The following is a 27,341-nucleotide window of genomic DNA, read 5'->3' as shown; positions in this document are numbered from 1 at the left end:
TGAAATACCACTTATTTTCTTTTATTGTTTGCCACAAAGAAGACTACTGGGTTGTACTTGAAAGAGATTAAAGGAGAAACATACATCAGCTACTTTCAGCACAGCTCACTGCTTTTACAATGCCAGCCACTTCACTTGCTGCTTCCCTATTTCTGCCCACATTCCCAGCCTTTCCTCCTTACATGCTTAGCTCTGACAGAATCTCAGTGGAGAATGCATTTTTCTTCATGATGAAACATTTTTCTTCATGATGAAGTTCCATCCTGAGTTGTTGCTTGAAGGCATTGCCCCTTGCTCTCCTGTTTGACTGGGGTGAGTGCAGTAAGAGGGGTCAGCAAAATACACATTGCTCTGTCATCCTGCCCCTCACACCAACCTCCAAGACATGGCAGGGACAAGCATCTCTTCACAGATTACTTGGTTTTATCTCATTAAAAACCCACCACGCTGTGCTGGGGCAGAGCCCACCAAGTGAATCAGGGACAAAGGAGGAGATGGAGTTTAAGCACAAATGAAACAACAAGAATCAACACAAGGCAAGACTGAGGACTAAAAGGGAAATCACATGGAGTGAAGGAGGGACTCTCCCCTTCTCCTGTTTTCTTATCCCATTTCAAACGATATTCCCTTCCTCCTCCCCTCTGCCTGGGGCTAGCAGAAGCATGCAACAGCCACGAGGAGCAGCCATCTGACAGCCCCAGCCACACCTGGGCCACACATGCAGGATACCCAGGGAAACAGGATTCTTGGAAGGATTAATGGTGAGAGAGGCTCCTGTGGCTGCAAAGAGGAGACTGTGGTTGATCATCTGCTCCCACTTGATGGGAGAGGAGAACAAGCCTTTTTTATTGTCCCAGTTCTTCTCTTCCTCCTCTTCAGAGATTGCTATTACCAGTCTGGAATTACTTCTCCAGTTACTTCTCGCTGCTTCTGGAGTGGGAGAGAAGATGGGGCAAGGGGGTTGTGTTTGGAATCTCAGACTCATCTCTCAGGCAGCAGGACAAAGAAGATGGCCTTGAGGAAGTGCCCAAAACTGCAAACAGCAGCCACGAGCCAGTGGGAGCGAAGGCTGGGGTCAGTGTTCACCACACACTTTGTGATGTCTGCCTAAAGAGGAGGGAAGAGAGATTGTCAGAGACATCCTGAGACACCACCTGGCATTTGCACCCTAAGGAGCAGCTCAGTGTCACAGCATAAAAGACTAAAGCTTGAATCAGTTATTAAATCAGTTGGGTCTAGTAGGTATACAGTAGTTGATAAACACTTGTTATGTGCTACATAGGCCCAAAAAATATTTTGGTAAAACACTGTGGAGGTATTAGAATACTCCCAGCACAACTTTCATAGGTTATTGTTCACCTGCTTCAACACCTCCTATGAGAGGTGGATTAAATCTGTGACTATCCCCAGCCAAAAAAAAGAGCTACTGCACCAAAATCTCTTGTGCTGACTCCTGATAACTTGCATTAACTTTCCTCAGCCTTTACAGCTTCTTTGTTTGACATTTAGTGCCAGGTCAGCCCCTTCTGCAGGCTGTGCCAGCCCCACAGCCCGGGGTATGGCAGCACCCCTGCTGCAGCACCAGGGGCTGGCTCTGACACTTCCACACACTCAAAGTTATTAAATCAGGTTCAAGAGCCCTGCAAAATGCACTTTCCTAATTCCCCACCAGTGAGGCAAAGTGTCCCCCTCTTCAGCCACCCCTGGGGAAAGAAATGCTACAGGAAGATTATCCAGCACTTCCCATTTTGGATAGCTAAATGCAACTTTCTTTCCTGTTCAAAAGGTCTAGGAAGCCTCAGCAGTATCAGCATTCCCATCCTTTTCTGTAAAGCCAGATGCTTCCCAGAGGTTGTCCTGGTTAATATCAGCTCAAGTTGCTTGTACATTTTCTCTTGCCTTAATGCTTTCTTTGGAAGGCATTCAAGCAAGCCACCCCCCAGTTTAAATCTAAAGCAATGCAAGCTTTGTAGCTTTGTTTGTGGAAATCCATATGCCAGCAGAGATGCCTCCCAGATGTGTGGGCCAGATTTAAAGATCGCTTGGGCAGCCAGTTTCAAGTCTTAACGAGAAGTTGGCCTGCAATGATTAAAAAAATTAAAAAAAAACACACCTAAAAAACCCCCATCAAATTGATAGAAATAGAGTCTCAGCTGGCATGGGAAGGAGAAAATGGAAAATATCGAGAAGGTGAAGTGAACAGAACAGAGGTAGAGAGAAAAATGCATTTTCTAGTGCAGGAATCAGAATTAAAAGCTTTGCCCATGATGTAACTGAGTTCTGGTCAAACTCCAGCCCAGCACAACAAGATGTGGACTGAGGCTGTGCACTGTTAGCACATCAACCCCCTGTGGTTTGCAGAAACAGCTTTTGGGAACAATAATCACATCACAAGGATGGCAAATGCTCACAGCCCCAAAAGATTTTTCTTTACAAGCTTAGCTCAGCAGTCTTCCAAATTTTCCTTCTGACATAAATCTCTCATTGACCAAGCACAGCCAAGTGAGACTCTCAACCCTGAGGTGTTCCTCACCAAAAAGGGACACAAGAGATGATGAATGCTCCAATAATCTTCTCTATTCTTTCTGCTTGTGCTCAATACGTGCATGAGCCTTGCCTGACCAACCTTGGTCATCATCAGAAGAAAGGAAAAAGGGGCTGAAGGGACAAATCCCAGAGTCTGGTTGGTGGGTAGAGCCACACTAACCAACCCCATCATCATCTACAGACCACAGCTGTGCTGCCAGCAGCCTCTCACACATTCCAGCAGCTCCTTGCTCACCAGGTCTGGAAGGCTGGCACAGTGCAGCTCACCCCATTGCTGATCTCCTGGGAGCACCAGCAGGAGCTGAGCTCATGAATAAGTGACAAGCAGAGACTGCAGAAGGGAGGAATCCAGAGCATGCAGTGATGGGAAGGAACAGGACAGCAGGAGAGAGCTGGGTCAGCACCAAGGTGTGGAAATACTGCTGAAAACCATGAGCAAACAGAGCAAGCAGAGCCAAGACAGCAGTGGGGATGTTGCAGTGTGATACCAGTGGTCACAGGTATTGATCTGTATTGTGGAGGAAAGCAAGGTGGGTCTCCCTGAACACTTCCTGCACACTCACCCTATTTACATTTGAAAATAGTCTGAACTGAGCCTGTCAGATTCCAGCAGCCTGCACGGGTCAGGTTTAACACACACTTGTGTCAAACTGTCCCTCAGCTGAGGGAAGTCATGCCATGCAGGACCTGTCTGAACACACATTTTAGGGGACCTGATACTCGAGAAACAAAAGCTCTAATGGGCTTTAGTGCCTCCTGTGAGCCAGGACAACCAGCCCAACACACCGGGCTGATTACAGCCATGAGGGGTTAACAGCCAAGTGAGAAAATGAACTCCTCAAAGCCCTGCTCTGTTCTCCCAAAGGCAATGACCTCACTGCTCTAACCAAGAGGAGCTGCACTCAGAAGCACTTACAAATTTCTATGGGGCTTGCTCAGATAAGCAAAATTGCTCAGCTGTTTAACAATTGCCTCAGCTGTTGTTATCCAAATCAAGCCTACCTGATAAGGCAATGGAATTGAAAACTTCAAAGCCACTTAGGGCTTTTTGCCTGGCCAGGCACTGATAAACTGTTGCAATGGCAGTTTGATATTCTGTGTTAATTGTTCAAACAAATTCAAGTCACCTACACTGCTTTGTAACAAATGCTGCTAAAAAAATGTAAACCTTTCTATTCTACTGTAAAGCCACTATTGAGGCTGTAAACTCTTCCCAGGAGGAGATGATGCCTCAAAGGTTCTTTCCTGCTCTTCCTGTGAGGTTTGCATTGGTTCTGCAGTCTTCTCCACCCTGTGGAAGCAGCATGGGAACCTGCTGCTGAATGGAGAACTCCAAATGCCTTTCCAAAATCTCCATGGTGTCTTCCCTGGACCAGCTCTGGCATGGGGGTTATTCTTGGCAGCCTCAGCCTAGGCTGATGAGCAAGAGATGGGGAACAAGGATGGCAAGGCAGGACAAACCAACACAGCTGGGCCTGGCAGTGGTGAGAGGGCTCCAGCAAAGAGCTGCTTGGTCTGGCCTGTGAGTGAACAAGGCTGGGAAATTCCTTGCTGCAGTGCCTGGATCAAGAGGAAGAACATTCAGGGAGGCACAGCTCGAGATGGGATTAGCAGCCTTCCCCCAGACTGAAGAGACCCCTCATTTCTAGAGGGAAATTATTTCCCTTTCACAGCCCAGAGCTGCTGATGAGGGTGCTGGCAATGGCTGTATCAGAACAGCCCAGCAGGCTCCACAGGCCTGTGCTTGATGAGGGGCAGTGAAAGTGGCTTCCCTTCCTCAGGGCCAGATCCCAGGAGCAGTCAGCATGGATTCAGCAACCCCAACAGGAATGTGCTGTCCATCTAAAGAGGGATGGCTGGAAAAAGAGCCAGTGGTGGATTTATCTCCTGAGCTGCACAGAACCAGTGCTCGTAGCCACAGCTCTCTTCACAGAGAGCAGACAGGCACAACTTCCCAAGGGTATTTCCTGGGAATGGCAGCAAGGAACCTCAGAGAAAGAGCAAACAATTCTTGTCACTATTCTCTGCTCCTGTTGTTTTTGCACATGTAAAATGTGTTAAGGAGGTTGTTCACCTGAAGGGATTTAGTAACTAGATTCTAGTAATAGTTCTTTATATTAATTAATTAATTAGGTCAAAACTGTGTCCTAACTGTCTCGAGACAGTCACGAGTTTTTCTTTAGTATTCTTTAGTATCTTTTTAGTATCTCTTAAGTAATTTTTTAGTATCTCTTTAGTATAGTATCTCTTTAATATACTATAGTATTGTAATGTAATATAGTATAGTTTTAATAAAACAATTATTATTATTTATAATAATTTAGATTTATATAAATATAAATAATTTATATTTATATAAATATATAATTTATAATTATATATTTTAATATAATTATTTAATAAAACAATTATTCAACTTTCTGAATCAATAGAGTCAGATACCAATCATTCCCTGGGTCCTAAGACCCTACATACAATAAGTGCTGGTCTGGAGATGGGTTTTGCAGCTTGTTTGCTATGCAACAAATTTTCCAAAAATATCTTTTTGGAGCTATCCAAACATTCTGTTTTGAACTCTAATGAAGCAATACAAAAATTAAAACAAGATGCTAGCTTATCAAAGCATGCAAGTTTTACCCAAACAAAATAAAAATAGTTGGAAACTAGAAAGAGATGTGTTCCTACACAACATTTCTGTTTTAATGAAACTAGATCTTAGGGGAAAAAAAGTTTCAGAGAACACATTTCAAGCAGCTCCACAGGTATTCAGTTAAAGAAAGCCTGAAATGATACTGAGGCAGGGACTGGCATTCAAAGGCAGGAACAGTGTCACTTAATTCCAGGATATCCTCTTCACCTGCCTCAGCACAATTAATTTTTGGAACACAAAATGAAACAGATCAGGGCATTCAAATCAAAGGTTACTTTTAGCCCAACCAAACAGTTCCCTGAGACAGCTGGCCTAGAGGTGACATAGTTTTAGAGAGGGCAGGGATGATTTAAGGTAGGATGGGTACTTGGTAAGTGCAAGGGATCCAAAATCAGAGCAGTGATACTTTCCCAGTTCTTCTTCACACTCCTGAAGAAATCAGGGAACTGAACCAGCTACTGACACAGTTGGGAAGTCTCAGCACAAAGGAGCAATACTAAGTTTGGAAAAAGATACCCCACTCTCTCCAGATCTGTATGGGTGAGGAGCCTGACCATTTCCTGACAGCTTAGGAATAAACTTCACCTCTTGGAAAAGAGGGAATTTGCTGCTGCGGCTCAGTCTGGAAGGAGTGTATGCCTTGGGAACAAGATGTCCTCTGAACTGAGTGGTGTCTCAGGGCAATATTTTGCCCCAAGCAGCACCTGCCCAGCAGCACAGTAGAGGATCCAAGGACTGTCTGTGTCCCTGCCTGGTACATGCAGACATCCCCCAGAGCCAGCCAGTCTCTCCAGTCAGCTGGAGAGGTCACTGGGAAGGCATTCAGCTATGCCACAGCACCAAAATAAAGTTCCTGCTCTGAACCATCCTCCACAAGAACCAATGCCCACATTAAGAGAGATCAAAGAAATCCAGTGCTTAGAGGTGAAATGAGAATTAAGCTGGCAGGCCTCATTTGTTGCCAGTTTCTAGAAAACAGCTGGCCAAGAATATCACAGAATCAAAGAATGGTTTGGGTTGGAAAAGACCTCAAAGATCATCCAGTTCTCCCCCCTGCCATGGGCAGGGACACCTTCCTCTAAAATCAGCCTGCTCCAAGCCCCATCCAGCTTGGCCTGAACACTTCCAGGGATGGGGCAACCACAGCTTCTCTGGGCAATCTGTGCCTCACAGGAATGACCCCTACAGTGCCCCACTATGGCTGCTGTTAGCTCTGGAGAAGATCAGGAACACAACAGGTGCTGGTGGGTCAGGACTGAAATAAGAATAATAAGGAGAATGATAAGAAGAATGAGAGGGAGGAGGAGGAGAAGAAGGAGAAGCAGAAGAAGGAAGGAAGGAAGGAAGGAAGGAAGGAAGGAAGGAAGGAAGGAAGGAAGGAAGGAAGGAAGGAAGGAAGGAAGGAAGGAAGGAAGGAAGGAAGGAAGGAAGGAAGGAAGGAAGGAAGGAAGGAAGGAAGGAAGGAAGGAAGGAAGGAAGGAAGGAAGGAAGGAAGGAAGGAAGGAAGGAAGGAAGGAAGGAAGGAAGGAAGGAAGGAAGGAAGGAAGGAAGGAAGGAAGGAAGGAAGGAAGGAAGGAAGGAAGGAAGGAAGGAAGGAAGGAAGGAAGGAAGGAAGGAAGGAAGGAAGGAAGGAAGGAAGGAAGGAAGGAAGGAAGGAAGGAAGGAAGGAGAACTACTGATGGTTTTGAGGATGGGACCATGAGGCAGTAACAGAGTTCTGTAAGTCTAGCACAGGTGTAAGGTGTAAGTAGGACAGAGGTGGCCACAGCATTGTGAAAGAGAAAATCCCACAGCCTTTTTCTGCATAAAGCTGCAGAGAGCACACTCTCACTTTGATTAACTGGGATATTTCCTGGTCTGAACACACAGAAACAAGTCCAATGAGACGTGCAGCATTTCTTACCCAGCCTCCTCTCCTCTTCAGCCACGTCACCAAGGTCTTGCGGACGAACTCGCCCAGGCAGTCCACGATGGTGTGAACCATGGCTGGCTGCGCGTGCCGCACGCAGTCCACGGCCAGCCCCGCTGCCACGGCGTACAGGGACACCACCTTGCCCCACGTGATGCCTGGGAGGAGGGAAAAGGACACTCACATTTGTGGGAGCCTGAATGAGGGATGTGGGACTCCAGGCAGCTCTTCAAAATGCAGTTTATTGTATACAAAATGCAGTTTATTGTATACAAAATGCAGTTTATTCCATCCAAGACATTACAGCAGCCCAGGGTAGTGTGTGACAGAGCCTGCGCCTACAGCTGTCAGCTCCAGCTGCAGGCAGGCCTGGAGACCCTTTGGTTTAGGTTACAATTATATATACAATTATAGACTTTTCTTTTGGTTACAATGCATTATATAATTCTCTTTTGGTTACAAATTCATTATATAATTTTCTTTTGGCTACAAATTCATTATATACTTTTCTTTGCTGAACATCTTAATACAGTAGAACCAATCTATACCTTAACTATTACCCGTAGCCTATCATAACTACTATGATTACCATATTCATGTTACTGTTCTCCAATCACTAAAAGTCAGCACATTACAGTTTAAGCTAGAAGTTGGCTTTCAGTTTTCTTACAGTGGAAAATTCTGAGACCTTTTTTCTACTTGCAACATTTGCTGCCTGTTTGCCTGTGCTGTCTTTCTGCTTGGTAAAAACATCTTCTTGTTTTATCCTGGGGGTTTATCCTTTGCTCTAAGTCATAAAAAACCCTTCTAACTAACACACCCTTTGTGTCCTTGGTAATCCAGTAAGACTATCTCAGCAATTCTTTTCTTCTATATCAAAACTTGCTTCCATCCCTATTCCTTCATCAGACTTAAGATTTAAAAATCTTTCTGCTAAGCATCCATATCTGTGAGACTTTCTTGTCAAACTTTCATCCTTCCCAACACATATTAAAACACACGAACACTCAGTTCAGTCCTGAATAACCAAAGGAATGACTCTGCTTCATTTCATGTGCCCGTGCTGCCTGCGTGCAGCCACAGTTCCGTGTGCTCTCCACATGGGGGGAAAGAAATAGTAGGGGACCAGAATTAAGGAAAATTCTCCACATGGAGAAGCAGAATGAAATAATCTGTGCTTGGTATGGTTTGATTGCCTCTCAGCAATGGCTGCACAGCTTTGGAAAAAAAGCAGCCCAAAGGCATCATCAGGACAGGGGAGATGTGCACTGCTATGTTTTGAATTGCCACTGGCTCTCAGCCATGCACGTGCTGCATAGGAGGTGACAGAATTCAAATAGTTTGAACAGCCTGGGGGTTTTGTCTTCAATATAAAGCTTAAACACCCTTAAACAAAGCATTCCTGGTTTTTTTTCTATGTGACACTCAAAGCATACAAGATAAGCATCTTCAGTTCTATAATGGCACAAAAGCAATGAGGGGAGGCAAAGATACAGGGCCAAGACAGTCATAGCTGGAATAGAAGATTCACAGAATCCTGAGCTGGGGGGACCCACCAGGATCATTGAGACCAGGTCCTGGCCTGCAAAGGACACCCCAACAATCCCACCCTGTGCCTGACAGTGTTGTCCAAATGTTTCTGGAGCTCTGGCAGCCCTGGGGCTGTAACATTCCCTGCTGTGCCTGTTCTTCCCCACACTCTGGGGAAGAATATTTTCCTAATATCCAATCTAACCCCCATGGCAGCTTCATGCCATTCCTTGGGTTCTGTCACTGCTCACCAGAGAGCAGAGTGCCTACCCCTCCACTTGCACTCAGGAGGGCTGGTGTCCTCCTCAAGGTAAGCACCAGGCTTCAGTCTCCACCTGAAAAACCTGAAGGCAGCTGCAAGGATTTGGCCACTGCCTACTTAACATTGCTGTGCTACCCTATCAGTGCAGGGCATGCCCAGCACAGGGAGTGATGTGCTCTGACTCCATTGATTCAGAAGGCTGAATAAACTGCTATGTTATGTTATGTTATGTATGTTATGATTATATATTAAAGAGATACTATATTAAAAAGATACTAAAGAAAAACCCATGACTGTCCCCAACAGTCACAGCACAACTTTGATCCAATTGGCCAATCAATCCAAACAACCATTGCCAGAGTCCAATTAACAAATCACTCTGGGTAAACAGTCCCCATAACACATTCCACATGTGCCAGACAACAGGAGCAGCAAGTAGAGATAAGAATTGTTTTCTCTTCTCTCTCTGAGCTTCTCACTGCCTTCCCCAGGAAAAATCCCACGAGGGAGAATTTTGTCTCTCTCTGTTCAGAGAATGTGAGTACCACACTACCCCATGAAGGCAGTGCAGGGGTGGAGAGTCAGTCAGTTATCTAATCTCCCAGAACACAGCCTTCCTGCCAGGCTGCCCTGACTGCAGCAAGTGCTCCCCAGAAGCTGTCCCAGCAGCTGGGACCATCCTGGTGGTGTCAGTGATGAGGGTGGGAGCTCAGCTTGAGGTACCAGCCAACCTCCTGGGGCTGCCCTGCGCCTCACCAACACCCCTGGGCATAAATCCTTCATGCTCAGACATTGCAGTCATAAATCCTTGGTGCTCAAACCCTGTAGTCATAAATCCTTCATACTCACACCCTGCAGTCATAAATCCTTCATACTCACAGCCTGCAGTCAGCTGCCCCTCATCAGGCTTTGCTCAGGACCAGTGACCTGGAAACACAACCCTTTCACTCCCATGCAGAACTACTGCTGCACAATTTACTTTATTATCTGTAATAGCCATATTTATCAAGCACACTGGGAAGTATTTTACAGTGTTGAGTCTCTATGGAATCTGTCCAAAGTCTCTCCCAAGCACAGGCAGAACCTGGTGAAGTTCTAATGTTTAAAAAACACACAGAACTGTTCTCAAAGGATTGCAGCAAGGTGAGAGGATGGAAGATGTGTGCGGTAATTAGATGGACCAGGAGGGGTTAAACACACCATTAGAAAACTGGATGTGCTCAGCAAGCAAAAATACAATTTAAATGGGGTAAAGAGTCTCCCTCTTCCCTTCCTTGCACTCTCAGATCCCGAGGTAGCCTGAACCAGCTCTGGGATGGAGCTCCAGCCTCCTCACAGCAGTTCTCATTGCAGCAGAATGCCCTATATTTATTTAGAAAACCTGCAGATTTCAGAGCATTTCCACAATTCTTAGACTTGGTGCCTCAAAAGGGACAGTCACACTAACAGTTTTAGAATTGCTTGCTTTTCTCTTCCTTAAAAAAAAAAAAAAAACAAACTAAACTTTAGCGGAACTCTTCAAATGTCAGCCATGGGAATACCTTGTTACACTGAAGAAAATCCATTCAGCATTACAAAAAACCCCATTTTTCATGACTAGTGCAAGATAAAAATCTACAGATGAACCTTTTGTGAGGCTCTCAAATCCTCTGTGACACACTGTCCTTCCCCAGAACTATCCCTGAGATGAGGGGAAGTTTTTAGTGTAGCTAAAGTGACTGTTCTTCTTCTGGCTTTATTTGCTGAGCAGACCCTGCAGTGTCCCTGACACCAGCGCTGTCAGTCAGGAAGTTCACTCCCTGTTTTGCATTCACACTATTTATCTGCCTTTCTCACATTGTGTGTCACCATGACAGCCAGCAGAATGAGCCAGGAAGAGGCTATGAAACCACACAAGAGTAGACAGAGGGGTTCTCCCTGCAAGGAAGAGGCTGTCCAAGTGCAGGTCAATGCAGTTCTACCCAATGAAAGAGGCTTTCAGGGGTTACACTCCTTACTGATGATATATTCAGGACCAGAGCCTCAGCTGGCTTATATTCAGCTTTAGTATAAGTCACTTTTACAGCTCTCCATCCCTGCAGAAATGTGGTTCCCTGCATCTTGAGTTACATAACAAAAGTTACCCAAAATTCCAGGGAAGAGTTCACTGGCTTACTCCCAAGCTTTTGCTGACAGCACTCCTCAAATATCTGAAGCAAGTCCATTAGCTCTGAGATATTTACGTGGCAGTAACAAAGACTGACAGGACTGAAGTCACTCTGGTACAGAAAAACAGCTCCAGTCTTGGTTAGTGCTGTTTTGAGCCCAAGTTTCACTTTCCAATAGAAGAAAAGTGTGTCCACAACCTGTGAAAGACAGAGACCCCTGGCTTCCCCAGCACAAAGCAGCTTGCTCTAAGGCACATCAGTCCAGAGAGGATGGAGAGGAAGCCCTTCAGCTCCAGTTTCCCTGCTAAGATTGTTCCTGCTGCAGGATTTGCACGAGGTGAGTGCTTCCCTGGCACGTGGAGAGACCCCTCTCCCTTTCACAGCAGAAAGGGAACAGATCCTTGGTTAATAATGGTGATGGATGTGGAGGGCTCAGGGGTCACATCCTCCTTCCAGAGCACGCCCAAAGGAGTCAAACCAATCCTTCAGGCTGCCTTTCCTGTTAGAGTCAGTCCATGGGGCAGGAGAGGAGGAAATCCCTTCCTGATTTCCACTTGTTTGAAGTCCCCTTGCCACTGCTGGAGGCAGAAGATGGAGACAGCAGGCTGGCTTCTCACTCACAACAGCAGGGCACAGCTTATGCTCCTCCTCTCATATTGTAGGAAGCAAGGGAAGAGCAGGCTCCTCCAACACCTGGGCCATGCTTGTGGCTGGGCCCCTGCCCAGGAGGGCTCCAGCACCCACCAGCCCCAGGCAGGAGAGGCAGCAGCCCCAGCAGTTCCCCTCTGCACCTTCCCAGGACACCAGCCCCATGAATTTTCCCTCTCAAGGACTCCCTTGGCAGGGACAGAGGAGCACAGGTGCCTCTGTAAGTGCCTCTGTCCCCTGTGATGTCCAGGCCAGGCTCAAAGTGGCACTAGTGTGATACATCTCAGTATAATCTAGAGCTGCATCTGCCCAGTGCACATGAGAAGTGAAAACACGTTGGCTTGCTCCAAATCCCTCAGAAGGGCTGGCTGTCATCCACACTGGGTGAAACAGGCACTCATCACCAAGCAAGACAATCCATTCACAGCTTCCCACTGCGTGGATTAACATGCACAGGAGCTAACAACAACAGGGAATGGAAAGCTGGTCCAAAAAGGAACCAAAGAGAGAGAAAGCTCTGCTCACAGACATGGAACAAAAGGATATGGAAAAAGTGAAGGGCTGCTTAGAAGGCATTATTAAAAAATAAGAAACACAAGTTGCACTCTCTAGGCCAGCCATGGAGCTGAAGGTATGTAAACCCTGCTGAGCCCAGGGTAAAATGAATTAGCAGGAGAGGAATGCTCTTGAAAGTGTTCCTGCTCATAGGAGCTTGTCTGCCCCAGGGGAGAGATGAGGAAGCCATGAGACACCAGGGCACCACACAGCCTGAGGTTATTCAAATAAACTCAGCATCAAAGTCCTGCTCACAAATCAGACCTTAAAGAAACACCAGCCACTGCTACACTCCAGCAGCTGGGAGAACACAGCCAGACACAGCAAGCTTTGGAGGAGAGAAAAGCTGAGAGGGGTGTGCACAAGGCACGAAGCTCAAGCCATAAGGCCTAAGTGATGAGGGAGCAGCAGGATGCATTTCTAACAGAATTTCAGAGAAATGGTCTGGGTTGGAGGGGAATTCAAAGCTCATCTCATTCCAATCCCCTGTCATGGGCAGTTTTACACCCCAGTCACTTAATTCCAGGGTTAAAACCAGGGTTCTTTTGCTCTGGATAGATTCAAAGGAGAAAATCCCAACTAGACTGTGATCAAGAGGTAAAAAAAAACACATGAAAGTTTGCTGGCAAACTACAGAAAATTAAGGAACGCTGGCAAAAGAGTAAATGCAACATAACATCACCTACCATTGCATACACTTAGCCCACAGAACATAGAAAACCTTTAAACCCATTCAATGCCTTGTTCCATGAGAAGAGATAAGAAGAAAGGGAGAAAGACTGGAAAGATACAGAAAATTCCAACCAGATATTCTCAAGAGGTGAAAAAAACCACATGAAAGTTTGCTGGCAAACTACAGAAAATTAAGGAACACTGGCAAAAGAGTAAATGCAACATAGCATCACTTATCATTGCACAGACTTAGCCCACAGAACATAGAAAACCTTTAAACCCATCCAATGTCATATTCCATGAGAAGGGAGAAGAAAGGAGAAAAACAAAAAGACAGGAAAGGTACAGAAAAACAGACTTATAGCTACTAACTCCAGTTCCAGTGATGTAAAACTCCAAAATGAAGGTAGGGTCTGTCACTGTTATATTTTCTGAAAAATCCCTTTGCCGGGATTTCTTCTCCTGGGAAGCTGAGAAGCCTCAGAGAAAAATGTAAATAATAATTATCTGATTTGATTCTCCTGTGTTTTGCTGCTTTGAAATGTGGTCTGGAGATTGTTAACCAACAGGTGATTGTTTGATTGGTTTCATGTGAATTGTTTTTACTTAATGACTGTCGAGCTCTGAGGAGTCAGTCAGAAGTTCATTATCACTCTTGTTATGCCTTGTCTGTATCCTTTTCTTTTTTTAGGATAGTTTTAGTATAGCATTATATTATATTATATTATATTATATTATATTATATTATATTATATTATATTATATTATATTATATTATATTATATTATATTATATTATATTATATTATATTATATTATATTATATTAGCCTTCTGAGAACAAGGAGTCACATTCTCATCTCTCACCTCATCCTGGGGCCCTCACAAACACCACAGGGTCAAAGGACAATGTTCTTGCCTCGTGGTCAGGCTTCTTACAGCTTTGGCCCATCCTGGCCCTTCCTCCCAGCTGGGATATGCAGTTTCTTGGCCACACTGGGGTGCTGCCTTCAGTGGCTGCCATGGCTGACAGACACTGCAGGGCTGGGGGTGCAGGGCCAGGGCACCACCCCACCACAGCAAGGGCTGACCCACCCCTCCCACACATTCCAAGCACCCTAAGATGTCTCAAAAGAGATTCCATTTTCCAGCCTCTGACAGATCTGACTATCCCAGCTTGCTCCAAGCCCCATCCAGCTTGGCCTTGAACATTTCCAGGGATGGGGCAGCCACAGCTTCTCTGGGCACCCTGTGCCAGGGCCCCACCTTCCTGGGGAAAAATCTCTTCCTTATATCTAATCTAAACCTACTACCTGTTAGTTTGAAGCCATTCCCCCTCGTCACTCCAGGCCCTTGGGAATATTCTCTCTCCATGTTTCTTGTTGGCTCCTTCAGGGGCTTGGAGGCCACACTGAGGTCACCCCAAAGCTTCTCTCCTCCAAGCTGAGCAATCCCAGCTGTGCCAGCCTTTCCTCCCAGCAGAGCTGCTCCATCCCTCTGCTCACCCTGGTGCCTCCCCTGGACTCTCTGCAGCAGCTCCAGGCCCTTCCTGTGCTGGGCCCCAGGGCTGGGGACAGATCTGAGCAGGGCACAGGGACAGAATCCCCCCCTGCCCTGCTGCCCAGCACACAGAGGGGTCCCTGGGTCCCAGTCACAGGGCTGGGGCATGTCCAGCTCTCCCCCAAGTCCTTCTGCCAGGGCTGTTCTTGATCTGCTCATCCCCAGCCTGGACTGGTCCCAGCGGTTGCCCCAGTGCAGATGCAGCATTAGCACTTGGCCTTGTAGAACCTCATGAGATTCCCATGGGTCACTTCTCCAGCTTGTCCAGGTCCCTCTGGATGTCACCCCATCCATCAGGTGTGTCAACAGCACCAGCCAGCTTGGTGTCACCTGCATCCCCTTGCTCCTGCAGGGAAAGTGCTTTGTCCTCAGAAAGCATTTACCCTACATTCCTGCTGCACAGGGCTCACTTCAGCCCAGGCACTCTTGATGAAAAGCCAAACCCAGTAAAAACCAGGCTGAAAGCTTTTAAAAAGCCCTCATGCCTAGCAGCTCTCACCAACAGGGCAGAACTGCTTCCTTTAGGAAAGGAAAATGCCTCTCCCTTTTCTACTTCTGTTTTTCCACCAAGTGACCTCTTCCTTCTGGCATTTGTTTTAAAATGTAAGGAAAAAAAATGTCAGCTTAGCCAGGCCCCAAACCAAAACTTGTAGAAGTCAGGGGAATGTCTCCTGCTACCTGCAGAGCAGCTCTGGACCACACGTGAGAACAAGTGGTAACATCACAGAGGCGATGGTGCTGCAGATCCTTCACCATCAAGAGCAGATCAGGGCTCTGCAGGGCTTGTCTCCACACAGGTGGGCTCACCTCACCCTGAATTAACTAATGAGATGTTTGGAAACAGGGGAACAAAACACAGCTTGAGCCTAAAGTCTGTTCTCCCAGATGACAAGCCATGGGACGAGAGGAGATGGCCCCAGATGGCACCAAGTGATGCTCAGATTGGGTATTAGTGCAAAATTCTTCCCTGGGAGGAGAGGCATTGAACCAGGCTGCACCAAGTGATGCTCAGATTGGGTATTAGTGCAAAATTCTTCCCTGGGAGGAGAGGCATTGAACCAGGCTGCTCAGGGCAGGTCTGGGCTCAGTCAGGACTTGCAGACAGTGTGGACAGGAAATGAGCACAGACAGAGCTCCAGTGTGAAGACTCAAAACCAGACCAGAATGTGGAAGATAGACATGTAAAAGATTAAGAAAGAGAAAACCTCTCCAGAAAAAACAAAGGGTCAAAATCCCCTGCTTCCTTGCTGGAAAGGCATTTTAAGTGACTAGTGGGGCTCCCCAAGCTGTCTAAGCACTGTAGTGTCTGACTGTAGCTGTTTTCTTAATAAACTTGGTAATTGGCATGAAAACTCACCCTGAACTTGAGTGTCTGGTTTCCTTTGCTCAATAAGAGCCTCTTTCCTCTGAAGTATGAAAAAAAAATAAAAAAAGGAATGAATGTCTGGCTGCTACAGCCAACTCCAATTTGCTGGATTTATTGTTAAATGCTGAGTTTTGAGACTGCAGTGGGATCCAGGAATGCTACAAAACAGCAAGCTCCTACCCCTCTGCCACTCAGCAACCTTCTACCTAGGAAAAATTACAATACAAGCTGATAAAAGCAATTAAATGCACAACTCCCAGCAGAGATGAGAAAGAATTAAGAGCATACATGGAGAGCTGTGGGAAGGTTTGAATCAGCACACCAGCAGCCATTTCTGCAGCAGGGTGGCTCCAGAGGAGGGGCAGCACTGTCAACACAGTCCAAAGCCTCCAGCATCGTCAGCCCCAGAGGGCTGAGTCCAGATTCTATTCTTAATACCCTGAAAACCCAGGTTTAGAAAGATGAGATATGATTCCTACTTTAATTTGAAACTACCCACACATTTGGCTCCTGAGCTGAGAATCTGAAGAGCACCAAAAAAAAAAAAAGAAAGAGAAAAAAAATGCAGCTCTCCATGAATTTGTCAATACACACTGAGAGCAGAATTCCCAGGAGACAGCAGCTTTCTCCCCAGCATCCTGGCTATGCAGCACCACAGCACACACAGTCTGCCCCCCTGCAGCATTCCTGGCCTTCTGCCTTAGCTCTCTGTGCCACTCCAGCCCTGGAGGTGGCCCAGCCCCAATGCTGCAGTCACCAAAGATCACCTGCAATGCAAACTGCACCTGAGCCTGCCAACCTGACTGCTGGTTTTCAGTAAAGCTCAGCACTAAGTGACAAGACAGGGCACCTGCACTCTGTACACAGCCACAGTGACACATTCCTGCCATACTTTCCCAGCTCTTGCTCCCTGAGCTCCCAGGCCCTCCCAAGCTGCAGCCCAGGCGTGCTCTGAAAGGCTGGTGAGGGCTGCAGAACCAGGCACTCAGTCCAATTCCATCCATTTCCAGTGCCACAGCATCCATTTCCCTGACCCAGGGAGTAAAATCTGCCCTGCTCAAACTGCCAGGAGCCCTGCTTGGGCAGTGCCTCTCTGAGATCTATTTTGACACCTGTTATGATTCTGGGGAGGATCTGTGCTCTCCACCACAGGGCTTCAGACCTTCTGCATGCCAGGGCTTCTCCAGAGTGTCAGTGGTTCCAGATAAAGCAGTTATTAACAAAGTTGTTTGTGAGGGTTAAAAGGTTTTGAGTGAGGTAGTATATTTGAAAGTACAACTGAAACCTGGATTTCTATCCTGTAGCAACTACTGCCAAAGTGACAGGAGTTACTGCATCCTGTGAGACCTCCATGCTATTGTCACTGCTTTCAGTGGTTTCATGCTGCTAGCAAGTTGCTTTCTTTGGGCTGTTTTTCCCCCCTTTTTTGGTTTTGTTTCCAATATTTAACATCTACCAGCCCTTCCACAGACAACACAACAAGACACTGCAGAAAACCTATAACCATGTCAGAACCTGCCTGACATAAATCCCTCTAAAAGGCTCCTCTTCCCTCAATTCCCACAGGCTGCTTTTCCAGTTGTGAGCAGGGATTGTTTCCAGGAAAAGCTGAATGCAGCACAGGGCTTATTTTCGCTTTTGACCATCATCTCTGGAACCAGTCTAACAGCAGCAGCAGAACATTCACCTCTAAGCAGAGAGAAAGCTCGAAGCACCTGCTCATCTGGAACAGCCTTAAGGAGCAAGGCTTCCCCAGCATGAGAAAGGAAAAGGTCTCATTGCAACTCTGGGTGTTGCTGTGGGAAAGGAAGCCAGGAGGAGAGGAGCTCCCTTGTGATGAGTTGATTCTGGCTCCCAGCATCAGCAGCCTGAGCTGGAACAAGGGAGACTCCCATGCAATGAATCTCCTGCAGCTGCCAAAGGTGAGCAAAGAAGCTTGGAATGAGTGACCTCCCTCTGCAATGAGGCAACAACCACCTCCTAATGAGGAAGGGCAGGAGGTGCCTTCTAGAATGAGACAGAACCTACTGGGAGGATATTACAACCCAAGACATTTCCCTGCCAGAAGACAGCAGAGAGGAGCCCTCATTAAATCATTAAAGCAGGGCACAGTGCCAGACTGCCCACAGCCCTTTGAGAAAGCAAGCCCCACCTTGCAGGCTCTGCCTTCTCCAAGAGAGGTGTTGGATAATACCCTTTTCTTGACTCAGAGATGGGGCAACTGAGAGGTGCTTTAGAAACTTTTATTCCATTTTCAGTCTCATGAGAAGGGTGAGACAATTCAGATGTTATAATTCACGCTATCACAATCAGACTGTTTCCTAATTACAGTACATTATAAGCATTTTTTGGCTTATCAGCTTTTTACCACATCATGCCTTAAAACCAATCATCTAAAACTACCCCTCGTGGGTCCCACTAGAATGCATCTTTCACAGTTTTATTTAGTCTTATTTGTAAGGGTATTTTTAAAATTTTTTTAAGCTCTATTTCTCTCTCAACAATATCTCCCCTCTTCCACACCATTTCTAAACCAACATTTAGAAGACAATTCCTTGTCTCAGAGCTCAGACACAAATCCACACTATGCAAGAACTCCCTCCAAACCCATTCCCCACAGGAGGTGGCTCCATCCTGCTCCTTGCAGCCAGCCCTGCTGCTGTGTGTGTGTGTGGGGACCATACCTGCAGTGAAGATCTGCGTGGCCACGGCCAGGAAGGCATCGGACACCACGGACTCGGAGTGCAGAGAGATGTTCAGCTGCCGCGCCACGTTCCGGTACACGTTGGGACGGATGTACTCCAGCTCATCCCCTGCCAAAAAACAGCCAGGTCAGCTGGACACAGCACCCAGCCCTGCTCCCACCATGGAGGAGTCCAGGGATGCCATCAGGTCAATGTTCTCCAGCTCATCCTCTGCCAACAAAGAGCACCAAGCCCTACTCTCACCATGGAGGAGTCCAGGAATGACATCAGGTCAATGTTCTCCAGCTCATCCCCTGCCAAGAAACAGCCAGGTCAGCTGGACACAGCACCAGGCCCTGCTCCCACCATGGAGGAGTCCAGGGATGCCATCAGGTCAATGTGCTTCAGCGCATCCCCTGCCAACAAAGAGCATCAAGCCTTGCTCCTGCCCTGGAAAAGTCCAGGGATGCCATCAGGTGAATGTGCTCCAGCTCATCCCCTGCCAAAAATAGCCAGGGGTCAGCTGGACACACACAGCACCAAGCCCTGCTCCTACCATGGAGGAGTCACAGCTGGGGTAACTCATAGAGGAATCACAGCTGGAGTAACTCCAGGGATGTGATCAGGTGGATGTGCTCCAGCTCATCCCCTGCCAAACAGCATCAAGCCCTGCTCCCACCATGGAGGAGTCACAGCTGGGCTCACTCCAGGGATGCCTTCAGGCAAAGAGTCTGAAGCCCTGTGGAAACCCAGGGCACCACAGGGAATATTCCTGTGTCTGCTCTGGGGTGCCCTGACCCCCAGGACAGCACTGGCTTTGACCCTCATTCATGGAGAAAGTTTCGCAGACTTCAAGATAGACTGGAATCCACAAAGATGTGGAATAGATTATAGAGAGCAGTGTAGGTAAATCACTTAGGTGAGAAATTGAGGTTTTGGGATTTTTAGTGTGTTTTGGATGGAAGCAAGATGGAGGGCACAGGGTGTCATCCTGGGTTTCTTCTTCATGTTCCTCCTTCCTTCTTCTCCATGGGTTTGGTGGCATTTTGTAATTGGGCAGAAAAGTCCACATTGCAGCTCTTTGGGATCAGTTATTGGGTTAAAAGGGAAAATAATCTGGGTGTCAGTTCTTAATCGGATAGTTTAGTCTGAAAGACCTTGGAACAAGAGGTTGTTGGCCACTTTGTGCCTTCTAATGAAAAGCTGCCAAACTCACAGCAGTGAGACTGTTTTACTGACAAGAAATAATAAACACCTGAGTCCCAGCATGTAATACTGTCTGGAGTGCCTTCAATCCAGATCCAGAGAAACCCACAACTGAAAGCCCCACAAAGCCCAGCTCCAGCTGAGTTTAGGCAGGCAAGGAGTGCTTGGGGTTGCTGAGATGCAATTTCATCCCATCTGTGTGGAAATCACAAATCCTCTGAACAGAGAGGGGCACATCTCTCTCCCAGGGTTTTCCTGGGAAGCCGTGAGAGAGCTCAGAGAAAAGAATGAGAAACAATTCTTATCTCCACTTGCTGCACCTGTTGTTGTGCACATGTGGAATGTGTTAAGGAGATTTGTTTACCAAAGGGTGATTTCTTAATTGGGCTCTGGTGATGGTGTTTGGATTCATTGACCAATTGAATCCACATTTGTCTGGCAAGGGTGATGGGTTTTTCTGAATAGTATAGTATTGTGGAAAATGCGTGAATGTATTTTACTTTATTAAATTATTATTTTATTTTCTTGTGAATGTATTTTATGATTGGCTTTTTGCGAATATTAAAATGAATATTACATGTGTTATGTTAGAAAGTTATGCTGTATTTTCTTAAGTAGTGTGTTAAATACAGTTTTAGGTTATAACATAATGTTAAAATAGAAACTATGCTATGTGAGATACTTTTTTAAAAGAGAGGAATGAGGTACTCCCACGGAGATAGCTGCCACAGAACACCTAAATCTTGCAGAGAAAAAATTTATTGCTCTCTTATGAGAAGAAACTAACTTCTTCTTGCCTTGCTCAGCCCTGAAGACATTATCAGGATTAAGAGGAAGAACTTGACTCTGACCAGAGAGAATCCTGTGTTTGAATGGCATTTATGCATCATGTATGAGGTGTATGAATATGCAACAGGCTATTGCTTTTAAGGGTTAATCCTCTGTTAATGTGGGTCCTTTTTCAGGCTTATTTTGCCCAGAAAGAGGTACCCAGACTGTCTGTAACTTTTTGTTTCTATTGTCTCATATTGTCCTAAATCCCAATTGTCCAAATTATTATTACTCTAATTGTATTACTATTTTTATAACCATTTTATTACTATTAAACTTTTAAATTTTAAAAACAAGGGATTGGCGTTGTTCACAGTATCATACAATAAAGTACAACAAAGCAATTTATCAGCCTTCTGCAGTCATGGAGTCAATGCTAATTACTCCCCAGCAGGGACTGCTGCTCCCATACATCTGCACACTGGGACTCCTAAAGAGAGCATGGGCAGGCAGTGGCCCTGTACCAGTGGTGTGGCTGCAGTAATCCCTGATATAAATGCTGTTCCCAGGCTAGCTGCCTGCCTTTCCTCCAACACAGGAGACAGGCCTCAGATAAGCAAAGCCATGTCATTTTATTTCAGAAGTGAGAAGGAGGCATGAATGTGGTGTTGTGAGGTCCCCAGGATGAGGTGAGAGATGAGAATTTGACTCCATGTTCTCAGAAGGCTGATATATTAATTATATCATATCATATTATATTCTAAAACTATACTAAAGAAAGAGAAAGGATACATCAGAAGGCTAAACAAGAATGATAATGAAAGCTTGTGACTGACTCCTCAGAGTCCGACACAGCTGATGGTGATTGGTCATTAATTAAAAACAATTCACATGTTTGGATAAACACTCTCCAGACCACATTCCAGAGCAGCAAAGCATGGAGAAGATGAGGCTTCTCCTCTTCCCAGAGAAGGAATCCTAGCAAAAGGATTTTTCAGAAAATACCATGGTGACACATGTACGTCCATGGCAGCTTTTGAGAGCTACGCCCTTCCTCAGCACCCCATCAGGCTTGTACAAAAATGCCTCAAGTGCAAGAGAGTGACTCAAGAATGCTGATGAAAGCCAAGGATCCACCCAGAGCTGCACAACATTAATTAAACTAAGAGGCTGCCAGCTATTTTATGCTCACACAGGCACTTGAGAGTCAATCTGGAGTTCTTTCTCTCCTCCAAATGGTTAAAGAGATGTTCATCTGCATGGCTGACTGCTCAGCAGCAAGGTACCTGACACACACAGAGATGTGTTCTCACCTCCAGACTGCTTTCTGCTCAGCTGGGAAATGGTAGGAGGTTTTATGCCAGCTTGAAGACCAAAAAACCAAAAAACACCAAGGACAAGCAGAGAACCTCCTCCTAAAGGACTCACCTATGGAGCTTGGGAAACAACAGTAAAGCTTTTCCTTTTGTAGCAAAATAAACAATTTTTTGAGTAGTAGAATTAGTAAAGCCAGGTTTCCAAGGGATTTCTCTCTGTAGAGGTTCACTGATATTTAATGAAGGTGGCACAATTGCTGTAGGAGCGTGACACAATGCAGACCCCCCATGGGACCAAGCCCCTTTGTGCACAGAGAGCCCTTTTTGGCCTTGATTTAGGCCACACTGTGCTCCTCTCCTGCACAAGGGTGCTCTGGGAAGAGGAGAGGTGTCCCAACAGCTTTATATCCCACTGCAAGACCCAGGTGATTTGGCCCAGCCAGGGGGCAACTGATCGTCCTCAAAATTTCATTTATATGAGAGATAAAAAAAGAAGATATCAATGCAATCAGGACCTCTTCATAGAGCCATTAGCTACTGATCCTTAATTCATTTATCTGGCACTCAGCACAAAGGCAAACCCCAGTTCTGCAGAATTCCACAGCTGAGCTCTCCCAGCCCTTTCTGAGTGAGGGATTGTCCCTTGTTTGACAGAAAGAGGAAACCTGCCAACACATGGTCAGCCCTGATAAGAGGAAACCTCACTTGGACTGCTCACCAGCTGTTTTCTCCTCCCAGGCAGCACACAGGCTTCCTGGAAAATGCCAGGAAATGGGGATAGCCCAGCTTAGCTGAGAGGGAGGCCAGGAGCCTGGGATCAGCCCTTGGTGGCCTGCCACTGCTCCAGCTTCCAACAAGCAGCTCCTGGAGGCCCCAGATGAGATCAGGGTTTGGTTGGAGGCACACGTGCCCTGTTCTGCAGCGAGGCACATGGCAGGCAGGAGCATCCAGGGAAGGAAAGCACAGGAAAGCATTCCCAGGCTTGGAGAGCCTCCCTGCCCCAGCAGCACCAGGACCTCCACATTGGTGCCCTTGTTCTGATGCCCAACTTTGCAATATTTAGGGCAATTTGGGGGCTTCTCCTCCTTTCTCCAGTGATTATGGAGGAATTAGCAGGGCAGCAATGGCAGTTTCCATGTGCAGAAGCTCATTGCAGTGGTCAAAGGGCACCTTCCCAAGGCCTTGGCCAGAGGAAATACAAGTTCAGATAAACCAGGCCTATGACTGACACAGCACCTTGCTCTGGGGTGCCTCATTTACCTACACCATTAGGGCTTACCATGTCTAACTCATTAATTGCACTAATTAGCAGCTAAGTCTCACTGAGCTGATGGAGTCTCCCTCCCTGTGACCTCCAACAGCACTGCCTGTGCCCAGCACTTCTGCTGGCCCACCAGGCAGCTCACCAGAGCCTCTGTGTGCAAGGGGGCTAGGAAATACCACAACTTCCCATCTCCACAGGCTTCTCTGCACTGTCATGAAGGAAAAAACTGGTGCTGCTTGCTGCACTGCTCAGGAAGAGGCTGAGGATTAGCAGTCCTGGCAGGTGGCTGGATACCAGCTGGCCTTGCACTGGTCAGAGCAGCAGAGGGGAAAAGAAAGGGATGGGCCACGTGACAAGTGGAGTTTCCAAAGGAACAGGATGGAAATTGTTCTTCCTCTTAATGAGGAGCACTGCTCACCTTTCTGGTTGCATGGGTACCACGTGGTGCCCTCCAAACAGATTTGCTCAGAGAAGGCACCAAGTTCCTGGGACTATCAGCCAAATCTTTCCATCTGGACAATCCAGGAGACGCCTTCAGTTCCAGAGAGCCACCTGCCTGCCCTTTCACATGTTCCTGGCCACCCACAGAATTTTGGGTTGAAAGCACATAAATCTCAACCCCCAACACAGGCAGAGAAGAAAGGGAGTAGAAATAGACAGTGAGATTGACAGAAGAACAAGAAAATTCCCCCCAAACCAGACAACCACTGGAAACAAAAGCAGAAGTAAAATCAGCATAGAAGAGAAAAAGTGAAAAAGAAATCATTTTAAAAAAGAAGTCCTTTAAAACAAACCTAGCTGTGCCTTAAAAAGAAACTAAGGATAATATCAAACTGGTAGAAAGGGGAGAAAGTGGGAACACCAGCCCTGGTCCTGACTTTGTTAGGCCCAGCTAACGCTTACTTCACCAGACCTGTTTGAACTCTGATGTAATTAAATCAGATGCAAATGCTGGTGGTAGTTTCAGCCAGATGTGAGCTAATATACCAGCCTGCAGGCAAAGAGGGATGTTGGAAGCAGCTTCCAAGAATAAAGTGTTGGGTTCCCAAATAACAAACAGGATTTTGAGCCAACTTGAGCACACAGGATGCTACACATCCCAAAAGAAAAGACCAGGCAACCTTTAACATTTAAAGGGTGCTCCTGGTACAAGCTCTAAAGCTCATCTTCATGTCACCAGACATGACCTCCAAATTGCTCTCACTGAAGCCCCCACAGTTGCTGTGTTGTGAAGGTGGCACCACATGGCAGTGTGTGCCAGACAACATCAGCCAACTCCTTCTTGCTCCAGCAAAAAGCAAGAAAACTCAGGTCTTGCTGAATAACTAAGGTAGACAAAGGAAAATTAAACACAGTCATTAAAAAGCAGCTTTTATAAAATCTCCAATACATTTTCTGAGCATCTACCCCCAAGTAAAAGCTGGGTGAGCTACTGCTGAAGCCCAAGTCCAGCAGTAGCAGTGCCCCAGAAGATGCCAGATGTATTGTGGCAGTCAAGTCACTCCTCAGGAGAAAACCCTGCCAGTCAGTTAAAACACCCAGCTGAGAAAGGCTGCTCTAAGTGCTGTGGGAACAGCTGGTACACAGCTGGAGACCTGTGCTCACACAATCAGTTTGCTGCTGGCCTTTCTTAGACTGCTTTGTTATTTTGAGCTGTTGGAGGTCCTCAGAAAAAGGCAACTTTGCAGAAACCCTGTGCTGAGCAGTGCACCAAGAGACTGAGGAAACTCAGGCAAGGGAGCTGTTTAGGGAAGATCACCAAAACCAAAAGCAGAGAAGAAAAACCTCTTTATTGCAGTGGTCAAAGGGCACCTTCCCAAGGCCTTGGCCAGAGGAAATACAAGTTCAGATAAACCAGGCCTATGACTGACACAGCACCTTGGTCTGGGGTGCCTCATTTGCCTAGACCATTAGGGTTTACCACGTCTGACTCATTAATTGCACTAATTAGCAGCTAAGCCTCACTGAGCTGATGGAGTCTCCCTCCCTGTGACCTCCAACAGCACTGCCTGTGCCCAGGCACTTCTGCTGGCCCAAAAAGCCTCTTGCAGAAGCCATAGTCTGGTGCAGATCCCTCCATCCCAGCTGAGTTTCCCCTGCCAGCACTCACCCAGTCGTAGCAGTATGGTGGAGACCTCGGCCAGCTTCCCCCCAGGCACCGGGGCGTTGTACTCGGGTTTGCTCCAGCTGACACCTGCCTGCACCAGCCTGGAGTTTATGTAGTCTCTGCAGAGAGCCTTGGCTTGGGACACAAGCTCTTTGTCGGTGGGAGACCTGTCAAAAACCTCCATCACCTCTGCAGCAAAGACTGAGGAACGACGCAGAACCTCCATCCTGGACTGCTGAACCCCCAGCTCTGGCTGCAAGGCCGAGCCACAGGAGAATCTGCAGGAGAATCTGCTGGAGATGTCCTCAAGGTCTGTCAGAGATCCCAGCAGCTCTTCTCTACAGGCCACTTTTTCGTTTTAGCTGGTAAATAAAAGCATCTGTGAGTCCTCTAGCATTGCAAAGATGTACATCAGAAGCTCAAGAACACAGTTATGCTCAAGTCAGTAGTGTCACGTTTGCAAAACATTTGTCTGGGTCCATCTTACAGACAAGGGGGGAAAAGTCTTGCATCTCTCAGCCACTGACTGTCCCTGGCAGGATGGTCCACAGTTTGGAACTCTGGAGGTGTTTCCTCTTTTCCCATCCAGATTTGGCAGTTCTAGAATTACCCATCAGAGAGACTAGACAGTCAGAGCATGGAAACACTTCATACAATCTGCAGAAAATCTCAGCTTGTTTCAATTAAACTGAAAAAAAAAAAAAAAAAGAACCCCAAATACCAGTTACAGTAACCTCAACCAGATGTCAACAGACATTCCAGCTCAGTAGGTCATGGATCTTTCTGAAGAAATGGCATTATTGCAAGAACAAGGCTATGGGAGCATTGGAAATGCCTTCATGGAGACACTTTTCTGAGACATATTCACAGTTTAGGTTTTGGTTGTGCCACTCTTTTTCCCCAAAACAACATGCATACTACTACTTGAAAACATCTAGCAATAGCAGAGAAAGCAAAGCAGAAATGTAGATTTTTGAAAAGGTTTAAGCTGTGAATGCCTTAAGGGAAACATCAAAATTTCTTCAGAGGCACCTGAATTCATCTGCTAAACTGAGTTTTTAACCCAGCGCTGCTTATGAAGTCAGAGTCAGACCAGTCTTTATTCAGAGGTTAATAAATGCATTTTTCAGTCTGCATTTCAGTTTCAGACACATACTTACAACGACAATTTTCAAACAAAACACAGCCAGTTATCCCAATTTGCCCAAGTTAAAATATATTTACCTCTCATGTTGCACTTTTCCCCCTCAACGATTTCTTTTTGGGCTTGGTTTCATGTTTCTCTAGAAGATCTGCATCACTGGCCACCTGGTTCAGGATTCACAGGTGACTGTCACCCTTCTCTGGAGAGCCCCAGCCTGCTCTGCTGTGCTCTCCACGGGGCGCTGTCAGCAGCGCATCCCGGCTGGGCTCCAGCGGGATCCTTGCGCTTGTTCTCCTGCTTTTAAGGGAGCCAGGCGCCGAGGAAAGCTTCTGGCTTTAGCCTTGTAAGGAAGATGAAATAAGCGGGAGGTGGGGTTGCTGTAGCCAGAGGGAGACGCTCTCTCCTCCCCTCTGGTCTCTCTTAAGGAGGCTCTCTGCTGTTCTGCGCTGGGCTTGGCTCCAGCCTCAGCGGGAGCCTGCGAGCATCATTTCTGACCAAACAGAAGGGGATGAATGCGCTGCTGAAACAGGAATGATTCCTGCTGGATTCCCAGAGCAGCTACGGCAGAGCTGATGCTGGCCGGTCCTTTTCGCACAATAGCCAAGGGGGGGAGTTATGCTCTGTCATATTCAGCAGTGGGTTAATCCCACACTTCAATCACTCCCATAATTTTGGACTATGTCCCTGCCCATGCAGGGGGCTTCAACCCCCAACCGATGATCTGTAAGGTCCCTTCCAACCCAAATCATTCTGTAACTCTACAATGATTTTATTATTAACATAGAGATGTTGGGAAGGATGAAAGTTTGACAAGAAAGTCTCACAGATATGGATGCTTAGCAGAAAGATTTTTGAATGTAGAATCTGAAGAAGGAATAGAAATGAAAGCAAGTTTTGATGTAGAAGAAAAGAATTGCTGAGCCAGTCTTACTGGATAACCAAGGAGGCAAAGGGTGTGTTAGTTGGAAGAGGGTTTTGATAACTTAGAGAAAAGGATAAACCCAC

General features: G+C 46.6%; 1 protein-coding gene across 2 annotated transcripts; it reads right to left on the bottom strand.

Moving 5' to 3' along the window:
* On the bottom strand, positions 1-26,678 carry BOK (BCL2 family apoptosis regulator BOK). Of its 2 annotated transcripts, none has more exons than XM_036389162.2 (5): positions 26,417-26,678; positions 25,196-25,554; positions 18,529-18,657; positions 7,101-7,264; positions 1-1,103 (listed from the first exon to the last, which is right to left on the bottom strand). In XM_036389162.2, exons 2-5 carry the CDS (start codon positions 25,416-25,418, stop codon positions 1,083-1,085), a joined length of 537 nt encoding a protein of 178 aa, XP_036245055.1. In that variant the 5' UTR covers positions 25,419-25,554; positions 26,417-26,678; the 3' UTR covers positions 1-1,082. The 2 variants fall into 2 exon arrangements, with proteins under 2 accessions (XP_036245055.1, XP_036245054.1); XM_036389161.2 differs by having other exon boundaries at positions 1-1,107; positions 26,417-26,677.
* Positions 26,679-27,341: the final 663 nt, after the last annotated feature.

This window comes from Molothrus ater, chromosome 10, assembly GCF_012460135.2.
Source record: "Molothrus ater isolate BHLD 08-10-18 breed brown headed cowbird chromosome 10, BPBGC_Mater_1.1, whole genome shotgun sequence".
NCBI lineage: Eukaryota > Metazoa > Chordata > Aves > Passeriformes > Icteridae > Molothrus > Molothrus ater.
Note: the sequence above shows the minus strand (reverse complement) of the source record. Positions and strands in the feature narration are given on the sequence as shown.

Coding starts and splice junctions, on each gene's coding strand:
- BOK (XM_036389161.2), bottom strand. CDS start 25,418: ATGGAGGTTCTGCGTCGTTCCTCAGTCTTTGCTGCAGAGGTGATGGAG. Junction 18,658..25,195: donor CACCATACTGCTACGACTGG/GTGAGTGCTGGC, acceptor GTTTTTTGGCAG/GGGATGAGCTGGAGTACATC. Junction 7,265..18,528: donor CACGCAGATCTTCACTGCAG/GTATGGTCCCCA, acceptor CCCTCCTCCCAG/GCATCACGTGGGGCAAGGTG.